Source organism: Hyperolius riggenbachi, chromosome 1, assembly GCF_040937935.1.
Source record: "Hyperolius riggenbachi isolate aHypRig1 chromosome 1, aHypRig1.pri, whole genome shotgun sequence".
Lineage (NCBI taxonomy): Eukaryota > Metazoa > Chordata > Amphibia > Anura > Hyperoliidae > Hyperolius > Hyperolius riggenbachi.
The window spans coordinates 105,031,544-105,050,399 of NC_090646.1; the positions used below are offsets into that span (position 1 = coordinate 105,031,544).

The window sequence follows — 18,856 nt, forward strand, 5'->3', positions numbered from 1 at the left end:
GGTTTAACGGCAAGCTATGCCGGCTTCAGAAAATCAAGGAAGCAGTGCACAAGACTGGCACACCACAAGAGTTCAAGGCAGCCAGGTACACCCTTAAGCACGAACTCGGCGCTGCAAAAAAGGACTACTCCAACAAGCTGGGCCTCAGTCTCCGATCCAACAACGTTCGGGAAGTCTGGCAAGGTCTTAGAGCAGCCACCAACTTCAAGCCCCCTCCTCAACATGCACCTCCGAGCCTCGCACTAGCAGAAAAACTCAACGATTTCTACTGCAGGTTCGAAAACCAACCCCTCCACACAGGAGACCACGGAACCACACCCAGAGCACTCCCCTCATCCACTTCTCCCAGCTCAGACAGGGTCCCCCCAGCACCAATAGAAGTCCAAGTGACCAACGTTCTCAGGCACCTCCAGAAACTGAATCCCAGGAAAGCTCCTGGCCCAGATGGTGTGTCATCTATGTGCCTGAGAACATGTGCCAGCCAGCTAGCCCCTGTTCTGTCTGCCATATTCCAGAAATCCAAGACGAGTGGCAAAGTACCTTCATGCCTCAAAAGGTCCACTATCATACCGGTACCCCAAAAAACAGGTGTCATGGACCTCAACAACTACAGACCTGTTGCCCTTACCCCAACTGTCATGAAGATCTTTGAAAAACTGGTCCTCAGTCATCTGAAAGACTTCTCCGATGCCCACCTAGATCCAATCCAATTCGCCTACAGAGCAAACAGGTCCATCGAGGATGCCATCAACATCAGTCTGGCATTCATCATGGAACATCTGGACAAACCCAACACCTACGCTAGGATCCTCTTCCTAGACTTCAGCTCTGCTTTTAATACAATCTGCCCGCACATACTGCATTACAGCTTAGGACTACTCGGGCTCGATCAAACTCTCTGTGCTTGGATCCAGGACTTCCTCACGAACCGGACGCAACAAGTTAAACTGGGCAGCTGCCTTTCTCGAGTGAGGACCACAAACACTGGTGCCCTGCAAGGATGCGTACTGTCCCCGATACTTTTCTCTCTATATACTAACCGTTGTACCTCTACCGCCGACTGTGTCGAGGTCATTAAATTTGCAGATGACACCACCATACTTGGTCTCATCAGGGGAGGGGATGAACGCACCTACTGCAGTGAGATCGAGCGAATCTTCAACTGGAGTAAGGACAACATGCTCGTCCTAAATGCTGCAAATACTGTCGAGTTGGTCGTGGACTTCAGAAAGTGCCCTCCTCCACTCAACCCGGTGTTCATCGATGGCACCGAGGTCAGCAGAGTATCAAGTGTTCGGTTCTTGGGCACTACCATTACCAATGACTTAAGATGGAGTACTAATGGTAGCCATTCGTGTGAAAGAGCCCCTAAAAGTGGACCTGCACCTCATATGGATTTAGAGAGTTTAGCCTGTCTAATTCCCCCTCATCTGTGACTAATCACAACTATAATTTGATATCTCAGCTATGTCAGCACAGGATTTTGGCAGTCCTCAGCAGAGCAGCTAATTTGTAAACACAGGATGTTAACCTTATGTCTGCTTCCATGGAAGCAGGAAGTAGACACACTGCAGATGTATTGCAGGATTTGTGTCGGTTGTAACAAAGAAATGTTTTTACTTAACAACCTAACGTCCGCGTCACGCCGATGGGCGTGACCACGGCGGCAGCCCCAGGAATGCCTAACGCTGATCGGCATAAAGTCCTGGGGCAGGGATTTGCAGGAGATTGCGTGCGCCAATGCGCACACATCTCCACTTGGATGACGGAGCTCTGCTCCGTCATCAGTCTCCCAGCAGCCATCTCTTCTAGGAGACTGTTAGACACCGAAACCACCATCTATTTGCTGTGTACAGTGATGCGATCTACGGCAGCACTGTATTGGGGACAGCTGTATGACACGGCTGTCCCCCTGGGAGGCAGGAGAGCAATCAGCTCTCATTGGCTGAAGCCTATGACAGCTGATCGATGTCATAGGCTGGCTAGGGGAGGGAGGGGGAGATTATAAAATAATAAAAAAACATAAGAAATGTATTGTTGTTTTAAAAAAATATATATTTGTAAAAAAAAAATAATAATAATATATATATATATATATATATATATATATATATATATATATATATATATATATATAAACATTGGGGGAGCAATCACAGCCCACCAACAGAAAGCTCTGTTGGTGGGCAGAAAAGAGGGGGGGGGGATTACTTGTGTGCACAGCTGGGACAAGGTCCTCTGGCAGCCAAGGCTGAGACACCAAAGTGCGCCCCCCCATCCCTCCCACCCTAGCTGTTACACATTGATTGCTATTAGACTAAGAGGTGCCCCAGGGTCCCCAACACCTTAATCTCTAGTTATCTGGCTTGCAGTCACTGCCATGTATCCCCTTTTCTTATTTCTCTCTGCTTCAAACACAATAGGGGAATGATAGGCGAGTGAGTTCTCGCCCCTCCTACATTGCGCCCTGAGGCTGGAGCCTCTCTTGCCTCTGCCTCGGCCTGGCCCTGCTTGCGTGCTGAGTTGTATGGCCCTGCAGCAAGGACTTAAAGCTGCAGTGGCCTATTTTGTAAAAATTGGCCTGGTCACTAGGGGAGTTAAGCCCGGGGTCCTCAAGTAGTTAAAGGTTATTATACTGTTGCTTATCTTTTAGAGCAGAGAGGAAGTTCTGAGTTCAGGTCCGCTTTAATTATAAGTCGTTGCTCTAAGCTGCCTAGAGAGCAGAGTCTATCAGAGTCTACCTAGAGTCTATTTCCTGATGGTAAATTTCCACTGGATTACTCACAGACTCACAAGTCCAAAATCATTACCTAATGCCACTACTGTACTAGCCAGCTTATTAACCCTCCTGGCGGTCAATTAAAACCGCCAGGGGGCAGCGCAGCACAATTTTTTAATTTTTTTTTTTAAATCATGTAGCTAGCCTAGCGCTAGCTACATGACAGCCGCTGTGCAGCGGCATCCCCTCACCCTCTTCGATCGTCTCCAGCGATCAAGCCCGTCCGGAAATCCCGTTCTGAACGGGATTTAAATTAGGGCTTCCCTCGTCGCCCCGGCGACGGGCGGGATGACGTCGTGACGTCAAAGGGAGTCCCGATCCACCCCTCAGCGCTGCCTGGCACTGATTGGCCAGGCAGCGCATAGGGTCGGGGGGGGGAGGGCGGCACGGCGCGTGAATCTGCGTGGAGCGCAGGCGATCGGGCAGTACACGCAGCTAGCACAGTGCTAGCTGCGTGTACCAAAAAAAAAATTGATACAAATCGGCCAAGCAGGGCCTGAGAACTCCTCCTGCGCGGCATAGCCCGAGCTCAGCTCGGGCTTACCTCCAGGAAGGTTAACCTTCCTGGCGGTAAGCCCGAGCTGAGCTCGGGCTATGCCGCGCAGGAAGATGTCTCAGCCCCTGGTGGGGCGATTTGCTCACTTTAAAATGCTGTACGTGCAGCTAGCACTTTGCTAGCCGCGCGTACAGCTCGATCGCCGCCGCTCTGCGGCGATCGCCCGCATGCAGCGGCGCAAGAGGGCCTCCGGCAGAGCCCTGTGCTGCCCGGACTTATGAGTTCCGGGCAGCGCTATGGGCTGGATCGGAGGCGTCTGAAGTCAGGACGTCGACTGACGTCCATGACGTCATTCCGATCGTCGCCATGGCGACAGGAGAAGCCAAACAGGGGAGCGCGTTATATACGTGTTCCCCTGTTTGCTTTTGGTGCCGGCGACGATCGCACTAGAGGGACACATGCGCCCTCTAGTGGTGTTTCATGTAGCTACCACTCTAGTAGCTTTACATGAAACTAAAAAACAAAAACAAAACAAAAAAAGGATTTTTGCCTAAGTGGCAAAAAAAATTAACCGCCAGGGAGGTTAACCCTCATCCGTGCAAGAAACAGAAAACTAGACTGCTGCACAATAGGGTTTGGGGAAGGGGAGGAAGGAACTACAGTACCAGTGTGGTGAAATGGTTAAAGGAAATTGAAAAAAAGGCTTCTGATAGAAGCATTATAAATCTGGAATAAAGGTACATGCATTGCAAGGATTAGTTATCTTATGCGCAGACCGACAAGACTCTATACAACATATTATGTAATCTCAGCCTTGGTACTTGCTCAGGAAGAAATGTGTGAATGTAATCTTACCAGCAGGTGCTTAATAATTTGATCTTTATCAGTCAGTTTATCCTGCAGGTTGTTTATAAGCTGCAGGTCCTCCGGCCGGGCCTCCTTCTTAGTCTTATCCTCCATCTCTTTCAGCCTGTATTCAGAATAAAAAAAAAACAGCATGCAGTCTGAGTAAAGGCGTCAATAAAAATCAGCTAAAGATAGCGTCTACATCTTTGCTATACAAATCCCCCATACATAAAACTCATATAAAGAAACCATTCCTGCTCCTTCTCTGAGAAAGTCACAAATTACACAATTTTTAAAAGGTTAAGCCATGCAACTAATGTATAATTTGCATTATTATTGGTGCTTAGTAATTTGATCTCCCTTTACAGAACACCCACACTGCCCTATTTTCCAAAGTTTTAAATGCTTATCTTAACTTTCCTTTAGTAAAACGCACAGTCCCACTTCACAACTCCCACACCTTCACAAGCACAAATCACACCCCACTCCAACATATTTCATTACTGAATGTGCACAGCTGCAAGGAGTGCAAATGACTGCATTTGATCATTGCAGTAAAAAATCCTTAACCACTTCGCATCCAGACCTTGTTTTCCACTTATGGACCAGAGCAGTTTTGACAGTTTAGCTACTGGTATGTCCTTGTTTAATCAGAAATAACTTTATCCTTACTTATGACACAGAAATTAAATACATATTGTTTTATTCACAAACTAGGCTTTCATTGTATGCCATTTTTTCCCTCGAACAATTTTGTTTTCTATGAATTTTAATGGGAAAACAAGGAAAAAAATAGAAAAAACACAATATTTCTCAGTTTTACCATTTCCAGTTTAAAAATAAAAAGTGCTACTGTAGATAAAAAACACAATTTTTATTTGGCTATTCTTACCGTTTATCACAAAACTTAGATTATGTTCCTGTCACATTTTATGGTGAAGATATTTGATTCTGAAATGCTACAGAGTGTATTTTTCACTATGAACTGTGAAAATAAAAGTATTTTAATGGTAAAAATCAATCTCATTAGCTCAGGAAACATATATTCCCATTCACCAATTAGAGCTGCATCAGTGCCAGAAATGTGCACAGGAGCAAACCCAATCCTGCACAGTACTGCTTCTGCTACAAGACGTATATCTACTGACTCATGGCTTAGATGAAGTCACAGAGGACGCAGATATACTGTAGTGGTGGATAAAGTGGTTAAAGAACCACTATTGTGAAAAATTTTAAAATCTGAAATACATGTAAACACATACAACTAAGATGTACATTTCTCCCAGAGTAAAATGAGCCATAAATGACTTTTCTCTTATTTTGCTGTCACTTACAGTAGGTTGTAGAAATATGACAGAACTGATGTAAATCAAGGAGAGGAAAAATTTTACAATGGAGAGAAAATGACAAAATAATCTATAAATTAATACTGTAAACAATAAGCAATTTTATTAATTAAGAAATCTTCACTACAGTTCCTATTTAAATTCTCCCCAGATACCAAGATCATGTCAGTTGCTGCTACTTTTTTCTTTTTATTTGTGTTTATGCTCCCTAAAACAAAGGTGCAGACAGCAATAACAATCTGACAGGGGTTCTAACACTCCCTTCTGATATGCAAAATTAAAATAAAAAAATAGAGAGAACATAACAGTTTTGTGCGTAGCTGGTACTAAATATTGTAAATTGTTCCATGGGTAATAATCACTATCTGCTGGTAAACATTGTGTGAGAAGTCAGAGTATGTAAAGGTTTTTAGGCTTTTTGCAAATAGTGTAAAACATTACATAATTTGTGTAACTTGCTTTATACATTTCACATAACGTCCCTTGTACAGCAAGCAACAAAGGCATCACATGTATAGCATGAGTTATGCTATACTTACATTGCATAAAGATTGGTAAAGTTTATTGATGCTCTCTCTGTGAATATGCCCCATAACGCAAGACACCGAACATATATACAGCGTGCTTTTTTTCTGGCGGACTCAAAGCAACAAAGCTGCAGCCACTAGGGTACGGTCTATAGGCAGCAGCAGTTAGGGAGTTTTGCCCAAGGACTCCTCACCGAATAGGTGCTGGCTTACTGAACAGGAAGGTGCAAGATTTGAACCCAGGTCTCCTGCGTCAGAGCCTACTCCTAAAAATGACTTTTTTAGATATCCCATGGTTTTATTTTATATTTAAACATTTACAAAGTAGATTAAGTGCCCCAGAGTTAAATTACATGAACTTTTTTTTTTTTAATCTCCTTCTGGTCTCAGAGGTTGTATTTTGCCAGGATAACTTTTATGGCTGTAATCGGCTTATAAGTGAGGATTACTATATTCCTGACAATGTACCGTCAAGAAAGAACAGAAGCTGTCACTTTCATGCCTAAAAATTAACTATTTCAGGCAGAAAAATACAACAAGTAAAACAGCCTGGTTATTTATATGTTTTGCACTGCACAAACACATGTTTATCTCGTCATCATGTCACATGTCTCCTTGGGTACACTTAACCAGTACACTATCCAGCCACTAGCAGCATCTACTATTATGCTATAATATGTTTTTGCATTCAATAGATTAGTTCGATAGATAATTTCCGTCATGTCCGATATTACTTTCGATTGTTTTACCGCAAGATTTCTTATAGAAGTGAATGGAAATTGATAAGAAAAGATAAGAGAATCGAGCACAAAATCGAGCGGAAAAACGAATCGAAAATCGGTCGAACGGAAAACCGAAAAAAGGCATCGTGTGTACTTAGCATTTAAGTACTATACCCCATTATACTGTAGGCTTACAGGAACTTACTCAGCTTCTAAGGTAACAATCTTTGCCTGGAGGAAGGTCTGAGCACTGCTAAACTTGGAAACGATAGACTGAATCTCCTGCTGGTGACTTTGCCTCAAGGAATCCAGCTCCATTCTTTGCTTCAGCTTAAGTTCCTCTTGGTTTCTTGCCACAGCAAAAAAGGAAAAAGATTTGTTTAAAAAACTATATAGAATAAAGACAAGCAGAAGCAGTGTACTAGCATTCCTCCCAACTTTTTGAAATGAGAAAAAAGGGACACCTTAGGACATCCCCCTCCCCCTGCCATAACTCTAATCACGCCCATGCCCACACTCCTAGCTATGCATGCCACTAAATATTCATCAGCAATAGATGTAATTTTATAAGTAAAACTGCACTGGTACTTTCTATCATCACTAGTGTTTCTTCATATTAACATTTGAAAATAGAAATGCATCAATTTAAAGTTTAGAGCCAATTAAATACATTTTTTTTGTAGAAAAATGCACATATTTAGATTAATCTCTTCATCAGTCCTTAAAGAGGGACAAATGAGGGAGAAAGTGGGACAAAGGGATTTGGTTTGCAAAGAGGGACTGCCCCTCTGAAAGAGGAAAAGTTGGGAGCTATGTACTACGAATATTTTCAAAGTGCTGTATTACAACACATCCACAAGAGGGCGCCATATAATATCACACAAACACAGACCCCACACACAGATCACCATACAGCAGACCAAACATAATCCAAAAATCAGCCATTTTAGGGCCTATTTTTAAATCAGTGACGAAATGGAGACCCCCAATTTTCAATAGGGTAGGAAACTCACTGAGGGGCAGTTAGTGATGTGAATTGTGCAAAGTTTCAGCCCTACATAAATGCGTAATTATAATGATAATAATTCTATTTCAATTTAAAAGTTATTGCAGCCTTTTCCTGCTTAAAAAGAGGCATTGAGTAGAACACACTGTCCTAATTTGGCCCTCTAAAATAATCTAATGGGTTTCTTTTGATTTATGAAAAATGTATTTATACTTCTTTTACCAGACAAGAAATGAGATAATGGTATTGCCTCCTTGCTTGTACCCTTGAAAAAATAACATCAGCGATGAACTCACCTCTCACGAACGCTTTGAAAGCATCCTGCTATTGATTAAATGGCTTTTCTATAATTAATTTTCCTAAAGTTTATTGCAAGTATCATAAAATCCGAGACTTAAACTGGGATTGTTGCCAAACCCGGAGCCATTAGTGTTATGGATAGTACCAGCTCTCCAGATACATTATAGGAATTGCTTCTGAAGGATGGAATCTGTTTGCAAGTGTAGGGACAACCTATGGTATTTAAAGTGTTAGGCCTCTTTTACACTATATGCTGAAAAGCTGATGCGTTTTAACTTCCCATACCAGTACATTGTGAAAAAGACCAATAGCAACAACTTAGTTTGAGAGGCGGCAGGCAAATGGGATACAAGTGCAAAATGCAATAAACCTTAATCAAATGTATAGAATATTACACCATATTCCCATGCACCATGCCAACAAGGATAATATTGAAGCAACAATGAAAAGTATTGGCTCTTGGGTGCATGCGAATACCAACAATAATTTATTGATCAAGATATCAAAAAGTTATGAACATCATAAAAAAAAACCACAAATATACAGAACAAACTTGAGCGCCCTAAAAAATGCCACCCACCATATATCACCAAAAAACACCAGGGCTGCAGTCCCCAGACCTGTCTATAGAGTCCATACCCTGCTAGTAAATAATGTGTCCAAGAAGATGCCAGCACATGTATAATGATTGAAAAGAAGCTCCAAATTAGCAATCAACAACAGATCCCAATCACAGATCCACCCTGTGCAGATGAACAAAGGGCTCCAAACATGGCAAAGAGCGGAAACAAAAAGTTCCAATTGCAGACCAAGCAATGTTTATCCATATGTGTACATCATGATGTATAATAGCAGGGCAGGGCTCCACCGACAAGAGACTATTGCTTATTAGTGTTCTTTATGGTGTTTGATGATATATGAGCAATTTTTTCTATACCTGTTCTAATTCTATATTATTTCTATGCACACAAGCGCTTAAGTACTGTATTTTTTAGTGGTTAATTTTGTCGTAATTTGCATCATAATTTTGCTGTATTTCATGCACAATTTTCATGCATAATTTTGTGTTCATTTCATAATTACGCATAATGTTTCATAATTATGCATAAATGCATCATCATTTTTCATAATTGCGTGAAAAACTGTCGTAATTATGCTAAAGTGTGCACAATTGTGAATTAACTATCAAAAAGTATTGTAATTATGAGAATTAAGCACATAGTCATAATTATGCAAAAGTTTGCATTATTTTTCGTAATTATGATTTCTTTATTATGATTGCAACATTTAGCGTAATCGTAATTAGCACATTGCGATCATCCCTAAGATAACCCCCCTCCGTCCCCTGTGTGGGCTTCAACTGCACCCCAGAGGGTTTTGAGGCCTTAGTCCCTGTGGAAGACCTCAGGTAGGTCAACTGTCAAGCTTTTTATCCAAAATAGTATATGATGAATGGATGTGATCGAGGCTTCCCCCGTCCTCCTCAATCCCACGGCAGCGGCGAAAAAGCTCCCAGAACGGCAGGGATGTAAATATTTACCTTCCCGGCTCCAGCGCAGGCGCAGTATCAGCTCTCCGCACAGAAATAGGCGAAAATAGCCGATCGCTGTCGGCCCGCTCTACTGCACAGGCGCAAATCTACTGCACATGCGCAACAGAGCGGACCCGACAGAGATCGGCTATTTTCACCTATCTCCGTGTGGAGAGCCGCAACAGCGCCCCTGCTGGAGCCAGGAAAGGTAAATAAATCAGCGCTTGTCACCCTTGTCGAGGGAGGATTCCGGGACACTTCGGGGGAGCCAGCGCTGGATTGCCTGCAGCTGCAGGGGAGGGGGAAGCCTCATTGGGACCCTGAGGCTTCCCCCTCCCGAAGGTGAGTACCCCCCAGGGGACTTTTTTTTTGTTACAGGTTCTCTTTAAGTAGTTGAGAACTCCCCTTAGGCAGAGTGAGTGCCATGAATTCTCTGATATTCTCTGTAGAGTGCTGCAGATAATGTGTCAGCACCATATAAATGTAATGCTGCTCCAGCAGTCTGTGTTCTGCCTGCAGATGAATGGCCATACCTGCTTTGCTTTTCTTTGAACCCGAGTGCCTCTTGCTGTGACTTGGTCATCTCTTTGCTGAGCAGTTCCACGGAGTCCCGTAGCACTGCATTCTCTTGCTCCAGCCGGGATACTTCTTTTTCAAATTCAACCAGCTGCGTGTTTCCATTTTTGAAATCCTGTGAACCTTCTTCCTAAGAAATAGAAGTAGACAAGAAAACAGATCAATTCAAGTCAATCACTTCTACATAATCAATTTTCAGTTGAACTATTAAAAACCTGGCACTTGGCTAGCATAAAACTCATTCTCAGCAGTGTGTCTGCCAGCGTGGAGACGGCTGTATTTTGCTGGGCTAAGGCAGCTTATTGTAGGATGGCAGAGATGTAAGGAAATCACCACATCATCCTTCCCCACACTTTAAAGTGGACCTGAACTCTTGCACAGGACACAAGGAAAACATAACAGAAATGCACCCTGTATGTATTTAAAGAGTTTACCTTGTGTAATTCCCCCTCATTTGTGTCTAATCACTAGTTGTAATTTGATCTCCACCCTGTGTCACATGACTGCCACAGCAGATAAGAAGAGAAGCCCATTTGAAAGTACAGGCTGTAAACAATATGTCTGCTTCTATGAATCAGGAAGTAGAAACTGTGCAGATTTATTAGGGTTTGTATCAGCTGTAACAAAGAAATGTTTTTTGTTTAAAGGTTATTATGCTGTTGTGTATCTTTTAGAGCAGAGAAGAGTTCTGAGTTGAGGTGCGCTTTAAAGAAAACCTGAACTGAAAATTAAAAGTCAAAATAAGCATACACAAGTCATACTTACCTTCCATGTAGTCTACTCCTCAGTGTCTTTCTCCTGTCCTGCATCCTGTTTGTCCACTGTGACCAAGGGAATTTTCCGTCCTCCATTTTGAAAATGGCAATTACCCATAACAGCTTTCTGGTCAGCACACAGTTAAACTGTAACATCGCCCACTTGAGCCATAGGGAAACATGGACGTTACTTGGCAGATCATTTGTCCTCTCAGCTGTAACTGACAGCAACTGATATATAACTGACAGCAACTGATATATTTCAGTTCTGACAAAATGTTGTCAGAACTGGAAGGTATTATTGTCAGGAGAAAATGGTGAGCTTCTGAGAGGAACTGATGGCAAGGTAACTATGTAATGTTCATTTGAAGTTACCTCATGTGTTTATTTTAAATATTTTTACTCAGTACAGGTTCTCTTTAAGAAAAGCACTCTATACTGCTATAGCTCCCAACTGTCCTTTTTTTGGAGGGACAGTCCCTTTTTGGGAACAAGGTCCCTATGTCCCCTTTTTCTCCCTCATTTTTCCCTCTTTCAGGACTGATTTTCAGATTTATGTAAATATATATATTTTTTTCAACTGAAAAATGTGTTTAATTGGCTACAAACTTTACTCCCATCCTTTAAATTGATATATTTCTTCATTTTAAATGTTAATATGGAGAAAACATAGTGATAGAAAGGTATGGTGTGGTGTGGGGTATGCGTGGCTAGGGTGTGGCTGGGGCATGATTAGAGGTGTGGCAGGGGCGTGTCTTTAGGTGTCACTCTTTCTCATCTCAAAAAGCTGAGAGGTATGCACTAAAGCTCTGTACACAGATCAGGGCTGGGCAAACTTTAAGTTCCCTGGGCCGCATTCCTCAAATTCTAACCCCCCTCCTTCCCTGGAGACTTCCAAGTGGGTGTAGTAGGGGATTTAAAACACACCTTGATCGCTGATTCCTGCATTGCGTCTCCATAGCAACATGGTGTCACATGATGGGTTGTCGGGGCGTGCCCTGACAGCCATCGCGTAATATGTTGGCACATCCCAACATGTGACGCCCTGTTGCTAGGGAGACGCGACGTGGGATTCAGCGATCAAGGTGAGTTTTAAGTTTCCCCGTAACTGCTCCCTCGTGACTCTGCAGGGAAGGAGGGGGGGAAGGAGAGGAATTCAGCTGCCTGTGGATGGGCCGGTGTAACAGCGTACAGGGCCGTAGTCAGTTCAGTGCTGCACTAGATGAAACTAAGCCAAGGTGGCCAATAACAACTGGCTTTGTTGAGAATCCAGGGTGTGTACAGCGGCCCCCGACTCCTCAGCCGGGGGGATCACTTAGGCCGAGCGATGGCTGAAAGCATTGCTCTCCTCACTTTCCCCGCTACTGTATGACATCACACTTATCTGCCCTCCGCCCTTCCACATAGCGGCATGTCACCAGCCTATAGGCTAGCTTTTCATCTGTACAGCCTTGGCCCAGCCATGACGGCCCAGGGGTTGGTTCCTGCTCCCTGCCGAGCAAGGTTCATCTACTTGTTTAGAGGCCTTTAGGCTATGTTCACACTGATACGTTGTGGTGCTTTGCGTCAGACAATATAATCGCATTGCTAACACAATGTAATTACGGTATATTGGAATTGTACGTTCACACTCGTACGTTAGCAGTGTGGTGTATGGAATCCGTTGGATTAACGCAGCACAGTAATGTCTAACGCGGAAAGCAGTGTAGCATACTTTGTATGCGCTGTATGCTTCACTGTGGCCTAGTTCAAATGCACTGGCTCAGGGGAAGCTCACTTTTCAGTAGTTTTTCAAACTTTTTAATGAAAACAATGTGAAAGGTGAATTACAAGTTTGAAAAGATTTTTTGCGTAAGCCCTAATAAGAATACTTATCAGTTAATTATGGAAATACGTGTTAGTTATTTAAGAACATTTATTAGTTAATTTAAAAAAAATACAGCTCACAATTTTTTGTTTTAATAAGTTGGAGTATATTTAGTTATAAGCAAAAAATTCTCCTAACAAGCAAATCTCCCAGGGAGAGAAAGGAACCGATCAATTAGCTGGCAGCATATTAAAGTGAAACTGAACTCTTGCACAGGACAGAAGGAAAACATAGAAATGCACCCTATATCTATTTAGACAGTTTATCCTGTCTAATTCCCCCTCATCTGTGACTAATCACAGCTGTAATTTCATCTCTAAGCTGTGTCAGCACGCTGCCACTGCAGAGCAGCTAATTTGCATGCACAAGATGTTACCCCTATGTCTGCTTCCATGAAAACAGGAAGTACACACACTGCAGATTTATTGCAGGATTTGTATCAGCTGTAACAAAGGAATGTTTTTCTTTAAAAGGTTATGCTCTTGCTTATCTTTCAGAGCAGAGATGAAGTTCTGAGTTCAGGTCCAGTTTAATTAACAGTCAGAAGCTGTGATTGGCTAGATGTAATTCCCTCACTGAGGCCTAGTGCACACCGAGCGGTTTTTGCAGCGATCCGCCGGCCGCATCCACCTGTAAAAACGCTTGGCTAATGTATTGCAATGGGATAGTGCACACCGGCGGTTTGAGGTTTTTGCCAAGCTGCAAACGCGCCTCCTGCTGCACCTTTGCGGTTTTCGGAAGTGTTTCGTCCTCAATGTAAAGTATAGGAAAAACGCAAACCGCTCTGAAAAACGCTACTTCAGAGCGTTTTGCCAGGCGTTTTTGTTACAGAAGCTGTTCAGTAACAGCTTTTACTGTAACAATATGTGTAATCTGCTACCCAAAAACGCACCCAAAACCACTAGGTATGTTTAGAAAACGTCTCTAAACATACCTAGAATCGCTCTGAAATCAGCTCCAAAAACCGCTAACGTTTTGTGGATCTGCTAGTGGTATTGGTGTGCACTGGGCCTCAGAGAGTGGATATTTGCAGGTTAGGAGAATTACTTTCCACAGACAGGGCCGGCGCTACCATAGAGGCAAAGGAGGCAGCTGCCCCAGGGCCCCAGAGCTTGTAGGGGGCCCCAGTGGCTACAAGGGGAAAAAAAATTTCAAATCGGCCTTATACTTTTTGAGAAAATCGATTTTAAAGTTTCAAAGGAAAAAAAATACACATTTAAAACCCTGCCGACTTTAATGGTTAATAGCAAATCCACCTTAAATGCTATAAACCCTAAATTTGCAGGATATGTTAAGGAGATCATTAGGAATAAGAGGAAAAAACAATTTTTCAAAAAGACCTTATAGTTTTTGAGAAAATCGATTTTAAAATTTCGAAGGAAAAAAGTATACTTTTAAATGTGGTAGATGTCACTTTTAGTACAAAATCTAACGGTAGTGTAATTTTACATGCATCAAACGAAAGCGCAATAAATTTCCTGACGGGGTTTCCAGGGGGTTTATACGCAGCCGCAGCGCTTTGGCCAGGGATCGCTATACAGCCGCAATATGGCTGTATGAAGATCCCTGGCATTTTTTCCTATTTTCCCAATTTTTTTTTTTATGTTTAGAGTGTGGGATTTTTTTTTTTTTAAATTATGTGGGGTCCCCCCCCACTTTTTAACCCCTTGTCCCCCATGCAGGTTGGGATAGCCAGAATGTGGAGCTCTGACCAATTGGGGCTTCACACCCTGACTATACCAGCTGCAAAAAAGGTCCCCTAATGCCGATTTTTTTTGCCGGGGTATATGTTAGGGGGGCCCCCCAGGTTTATTTTGCCCTGGGGCCGCATTGTTGCTGAAACCGGCCCTGTCCACAGATACTGTTATTCGTTAGGCTATTTGACTATAACTCCTGTGTGGCGACTTTTACGGTCACAGTGTTGCGTGACTTAGCCAGAAATGCTTTCAAGCTTCTTGTTAAAGCTCGATAGAACAAGGGACTTTTTTTTCCAGGATATTGACCTCGGAATCTAGGCCACGGACTTGAATATTTATGAGTGAATTATGTGTCTTGCTTGGCATTGCGGCGTAGTCCTTGGCAGGTTATGGAAGTGACCTTTCTATATAGGGCATGAAGCAGAGGAAAGAGAGAGGGCGATGTGACACAAATGCTTAACTAGATCAGTGAGACAAAAAATATGTTCCAGAGAGAGCGGAGAGCCAAGACTGACTGGCTTATATAACAACGCAAGGAGGAGCCGGCTGCAAAGTCCAACAGCCCGCTGCAACTTATCAGCCATTATTATTCCCTCACCTGCCTGAACCTGGCCTGGAATAAGCAGGCAGGACGTTTCTCAGGCTGCATACTTTCCCCACGTTAGTGGTTAGGTTACTGAATGAGCAGAGCAGAGGAGCCAGAGGGAATGACAGATGGACAGAACTACAAGTCAGCAATGGGGGTGTCTATCTTTACCAGAGCTGAGATGGATTAAAAAGTAACTGGGCCCTAAACAAGGTAGTAGATTTGGCACCCCCTTGTGGCCTTTTTGGTAAGCTGAAGTGAAGAGAGGTCAGAGAAGGTGGCAGGTGGGCCCCTTTACACCTGCTAGGCTCCAGGCACCTGCCTAGGTTGCCTGGTGGATGATCCTGCTCTGGCTTAATGATGTCTGTTAATTGATCACAGTGGGTTACTGTACTTTCAAGTGGAACTGTCGTGAAAATAACATATTGAACAAAACAGTTTTTTTTTGTTTTTTTTTTACAATATTCACTTATAGATTATTTAGGCGGTGTTTACCCATTGTAAACTTTTTTCTCGCCCGCTTTGCATTTTGAAATGTATCACTGGTGGTGACATCTTTAGTTCTGCCAGGTGATCTGTACGTAATATTTGATACTGATAGTTCTATGGACACAGGGAGATACTGCTTGCTTGGCTGTTGGAAAAAGCTGTTATTTCCCACAATGCAATGAGGTTCAGAGACAGCAAACCATGGCCATGCCATCACACTGTGGGAGGGGTTTCAGCACAATATCAGCCATACAGACCCCCCGATGTTCTATTTGAGAAAAGGTAAATATTTCTAGTGGGAAACGGGGTATCAGCTACTGATTGGATGGTCAAAGCTCCACTTTCAGGACAATCAGTCTCACAGTAAGTAGTATAAGGGCTGGTTCACACAGGCATCTGCCCAGCTTTTGGAGGCGTTGCATTCAGCAGCATTGCGGCAGCGTCACAGTCGAGCTTTCAGTGGCTTTCCCTAGCGTTCAGTTGCAGTTAGTGGTTTTCTCCCCCACAGGGGGACATTAGCCGCATCGGTTAACCATCCCAGGACGCTACATGTAGCATCCAGGGTCGCCTCAAATGCCAGGGAAAGTCGGGATCTGAATGCCGCATTTGCGCAAACGCCGGTAAAAGCCCAGTACAGACGCTCGTGTGAGCCAACCCTTAGAGCTCTAGTACCTGTACTGCCACAGTATGTCCACAGTCTTCTTGTGAAGCCGGGGTGGGAGGGCAAACTCCTTCATACCTAATAACAAAAAGAAAAAAATCCAAAGTTCAATATATATTATCAAAAAAGGTTTGTTTAGCATAATCACATAACAAAGTTATACAAAAACAAATACTTCTTTATCACATACCTCCACCCCTACCTTATATTTTGGTATCTATGCATGTATATCTCTGAATACATACTACATCATATAGCAGTGGTACAATAGCAGCTGCTCAGGAGTGAATTCAGCTCCTTTAGTTTCCCCTCTTGTTACAACAGCTCTACCCACTGAGCCAATAATACACCAACAGAAGCTGAAGGGTTTATCAGCCTCAGGTGATGAGGAAAAAAAGAGAATTGTTTAGACAAGAGATAACAATCAGAAGAGAGTTTAGATAAGCGTTCCCATGTGGCTAAAAAAAAGGGAATGGAAGTAAGGAGGTAGAAAAAGAGAGGTCACTAATACAGCTTTTTGTGCATCAAAATTTCTAGATAAAATGAAAACAGTTTCTGATAGTAAAAAACTAAAAAAAATTCATATTTCTGTGACTAGAGATACAGTTGAAGGCAGAAGACTTTAAAAGATCTTTGCTTTCATCAATAATCCAATAGAGTAGCAGTAGACCATTGCACCGTGTTAGACATCAGTAAAAGCAAGGGATTTTAAGCAGAATGATACCATTTATTGACTAACATCAGAAGGAGATACGGAGGTTTTTTTTTTGCATGCAAGTATAAATAAATGTAATAATTCAGATGCCTTAATTACAACATTAGACATGTCTTGCAGTAATACAAAATACAAGACACCTTTTCCTATGATTCTACTAATCTGGTATCATGTGTGGAAAATGCCCCAAAGGAAATCATGTTGGAGAAACAGGACAGACACTGGGTGAGCATATGAACCAGCTCATGTTCACTATTACAGTAATAGCAAAAAAACTAACAAACAAACAAACAAAAAAACTATAAAAACTATAGTGATCTCCCAATGCCTATACATTTCTGCTCCCAGGGACGCTGCTTAAAGTGAACCTTAAGCCGGAAAAAAAATGAGTTTTACTCACCTGGGGCTTCCCTCAGCCCCCTGCAGCTGATCGGTGCCCTCGCCGTGTCCCTTCGATCCTCCTGTCTCCGCCGGCGGCTACTTCGGGTTTCGCCGTCACCGGCCGTCAGGCTGGGAACGCGAGTGATTCTTCACGTTCCCAGCTACAATAGCACCCTGGCGCATTCCCAGCCTAACGGCCGGTGAAGGCAAAACCGGAAGTAGCCGCCGTCAGGTCCAGGAGGATCGGAGCGAGGCTGCACGGATCAGCTGCAGGGGGCTGAGGGAAGCCCCAGGTGAGTAAAACTCTTTTTTTTCCGGCTTAAGGTTCACTTTAAGTGATCTTCTCATTACTGTATTAATGGGTAGATTCAAGTCACATAAAGAAAGACTATGAGAGACAAAATGTATGCATTTGTTCAAAACTATAGCTAGAGGGTTGAACAAGGATAGCATTTTTTGTACCGGTATGATGTTCATAGTATTTAAATGGCAGCTTTATGTTCAGCTTATAACAAATGTTGTATCTCCTCTGCTTCAAGCTTAACTTTTGAACTCTGGATTTACAAGCTCTCAATATTACCCTGAGTCTGAGGTATGAGATGTTTAAGTGAACAAATGGTCTTATCTATTTGTCATCAATTAACAAAGATCCCTGCACGACCCTCCTAATGTAATTAAGGCATCTAAATGACATTTATTTTTGCAAAAAGTAAGTTGCTGTACCTCATTCTGATGTTATACAGGTCCTTCTCAAAAAATTAGCATATTGTGATAAAGTTCATTATTTTCTGTAATGTACTGATAAACATTAGACTTTCATATATTTTAGATTCATTACACACAACTGAAGTAGTTCAAGCCTTTTATTGTTTTAATATTGATGATTTTGGCATACAGCTCTCTAAACGAGCTATTAACCTAATCATCTGAATCAACTAATTAACTCTAAACACCTGCAAAATATTCCTGAGGCTTTTAAAAACTCCCAGCCTGGTTCATAACCGCAATCATGGGTAAGACTGCCGACCTGACTGCTGTCCAGAAGGCCATCATTGACATCCTCAAGCAAGAAGGTAAGACACAGAAATACATTTCTGAAAGAATAGGCTGTTCCCAGAGTGCTGTATCAAGGCACCTCAGTGGAAAGTCTGTGGGAAGGAAAAACTGTCACAGAAAAAGCTGCATAACGAGAAGAGGTGACCGGACCCCGAGGAAGATTGTGGAGAAGGACCGATTCCAGACCTTGGGGACCTGCGGAAGCAGTGGACTGAGTCTGGAGTAGAAACATCCAGAGCCACCGTGTACAGGTGTGTGCAGGAAGTGGGCTACAGGTGCCGCATTCCCCAGGTCAAGCCACTTTTGAACCAGAAACAGCAGCAGAAGCGCCTGACCTGGGCTACAGAGAAGCAGCACTGGACTGTTGCTCAGTGGTCCAAAGTACTTTTTTTGGATGAAAGCAACTTTTACATGTCATTTGGAAATCAAGTTGCCAGAGTCTAGAAGGAAGAGGGAAATGCCAAAATGCCTGAAGTCCAGTGTCAAGTACCCACAGTCAGTGATGGTCTGGGGTGCCATG

The 18,856-nt window shown here is 42.9% G+C and overlaps 1 protein-coding gene across 4 annotated transcripts in view; it reads right to left on the minus strand.

The window, feature by feature from the left end:
- Positions 1-18,856, minus strand: part of FAM184B (family with sequence similarity 184 member B) — a 155,034-nt gene that overhangs the window by 16,871 nt on the left and 119,307 nt on the right. For all 4 annotated transcript variants that reach the window (XM_068267727.1, XM_068267737.1, XM_068267732.1 and 1 more), the window contains 4 exons: positions 16,196-16,262; positions 10,087-10,259; positions 6,922-7,065; positions 4,131-4,245 (listed from right to left, as the gene is read on the minus strand). In XM_068267727.1, the coding sequence (XP_068123828.1) occupies positions 4,131-4,245; positions 6,922-7,065; positions 10,087-10,259; positions 16,196-16,262 (499 nt within the window). The remainder of the gene's footprint in view (positions 1-4,130; positions 4,246-6,921; positions 7,066-10,086; positions 10,260-16,195; positions 16,263-18,856) is intronic.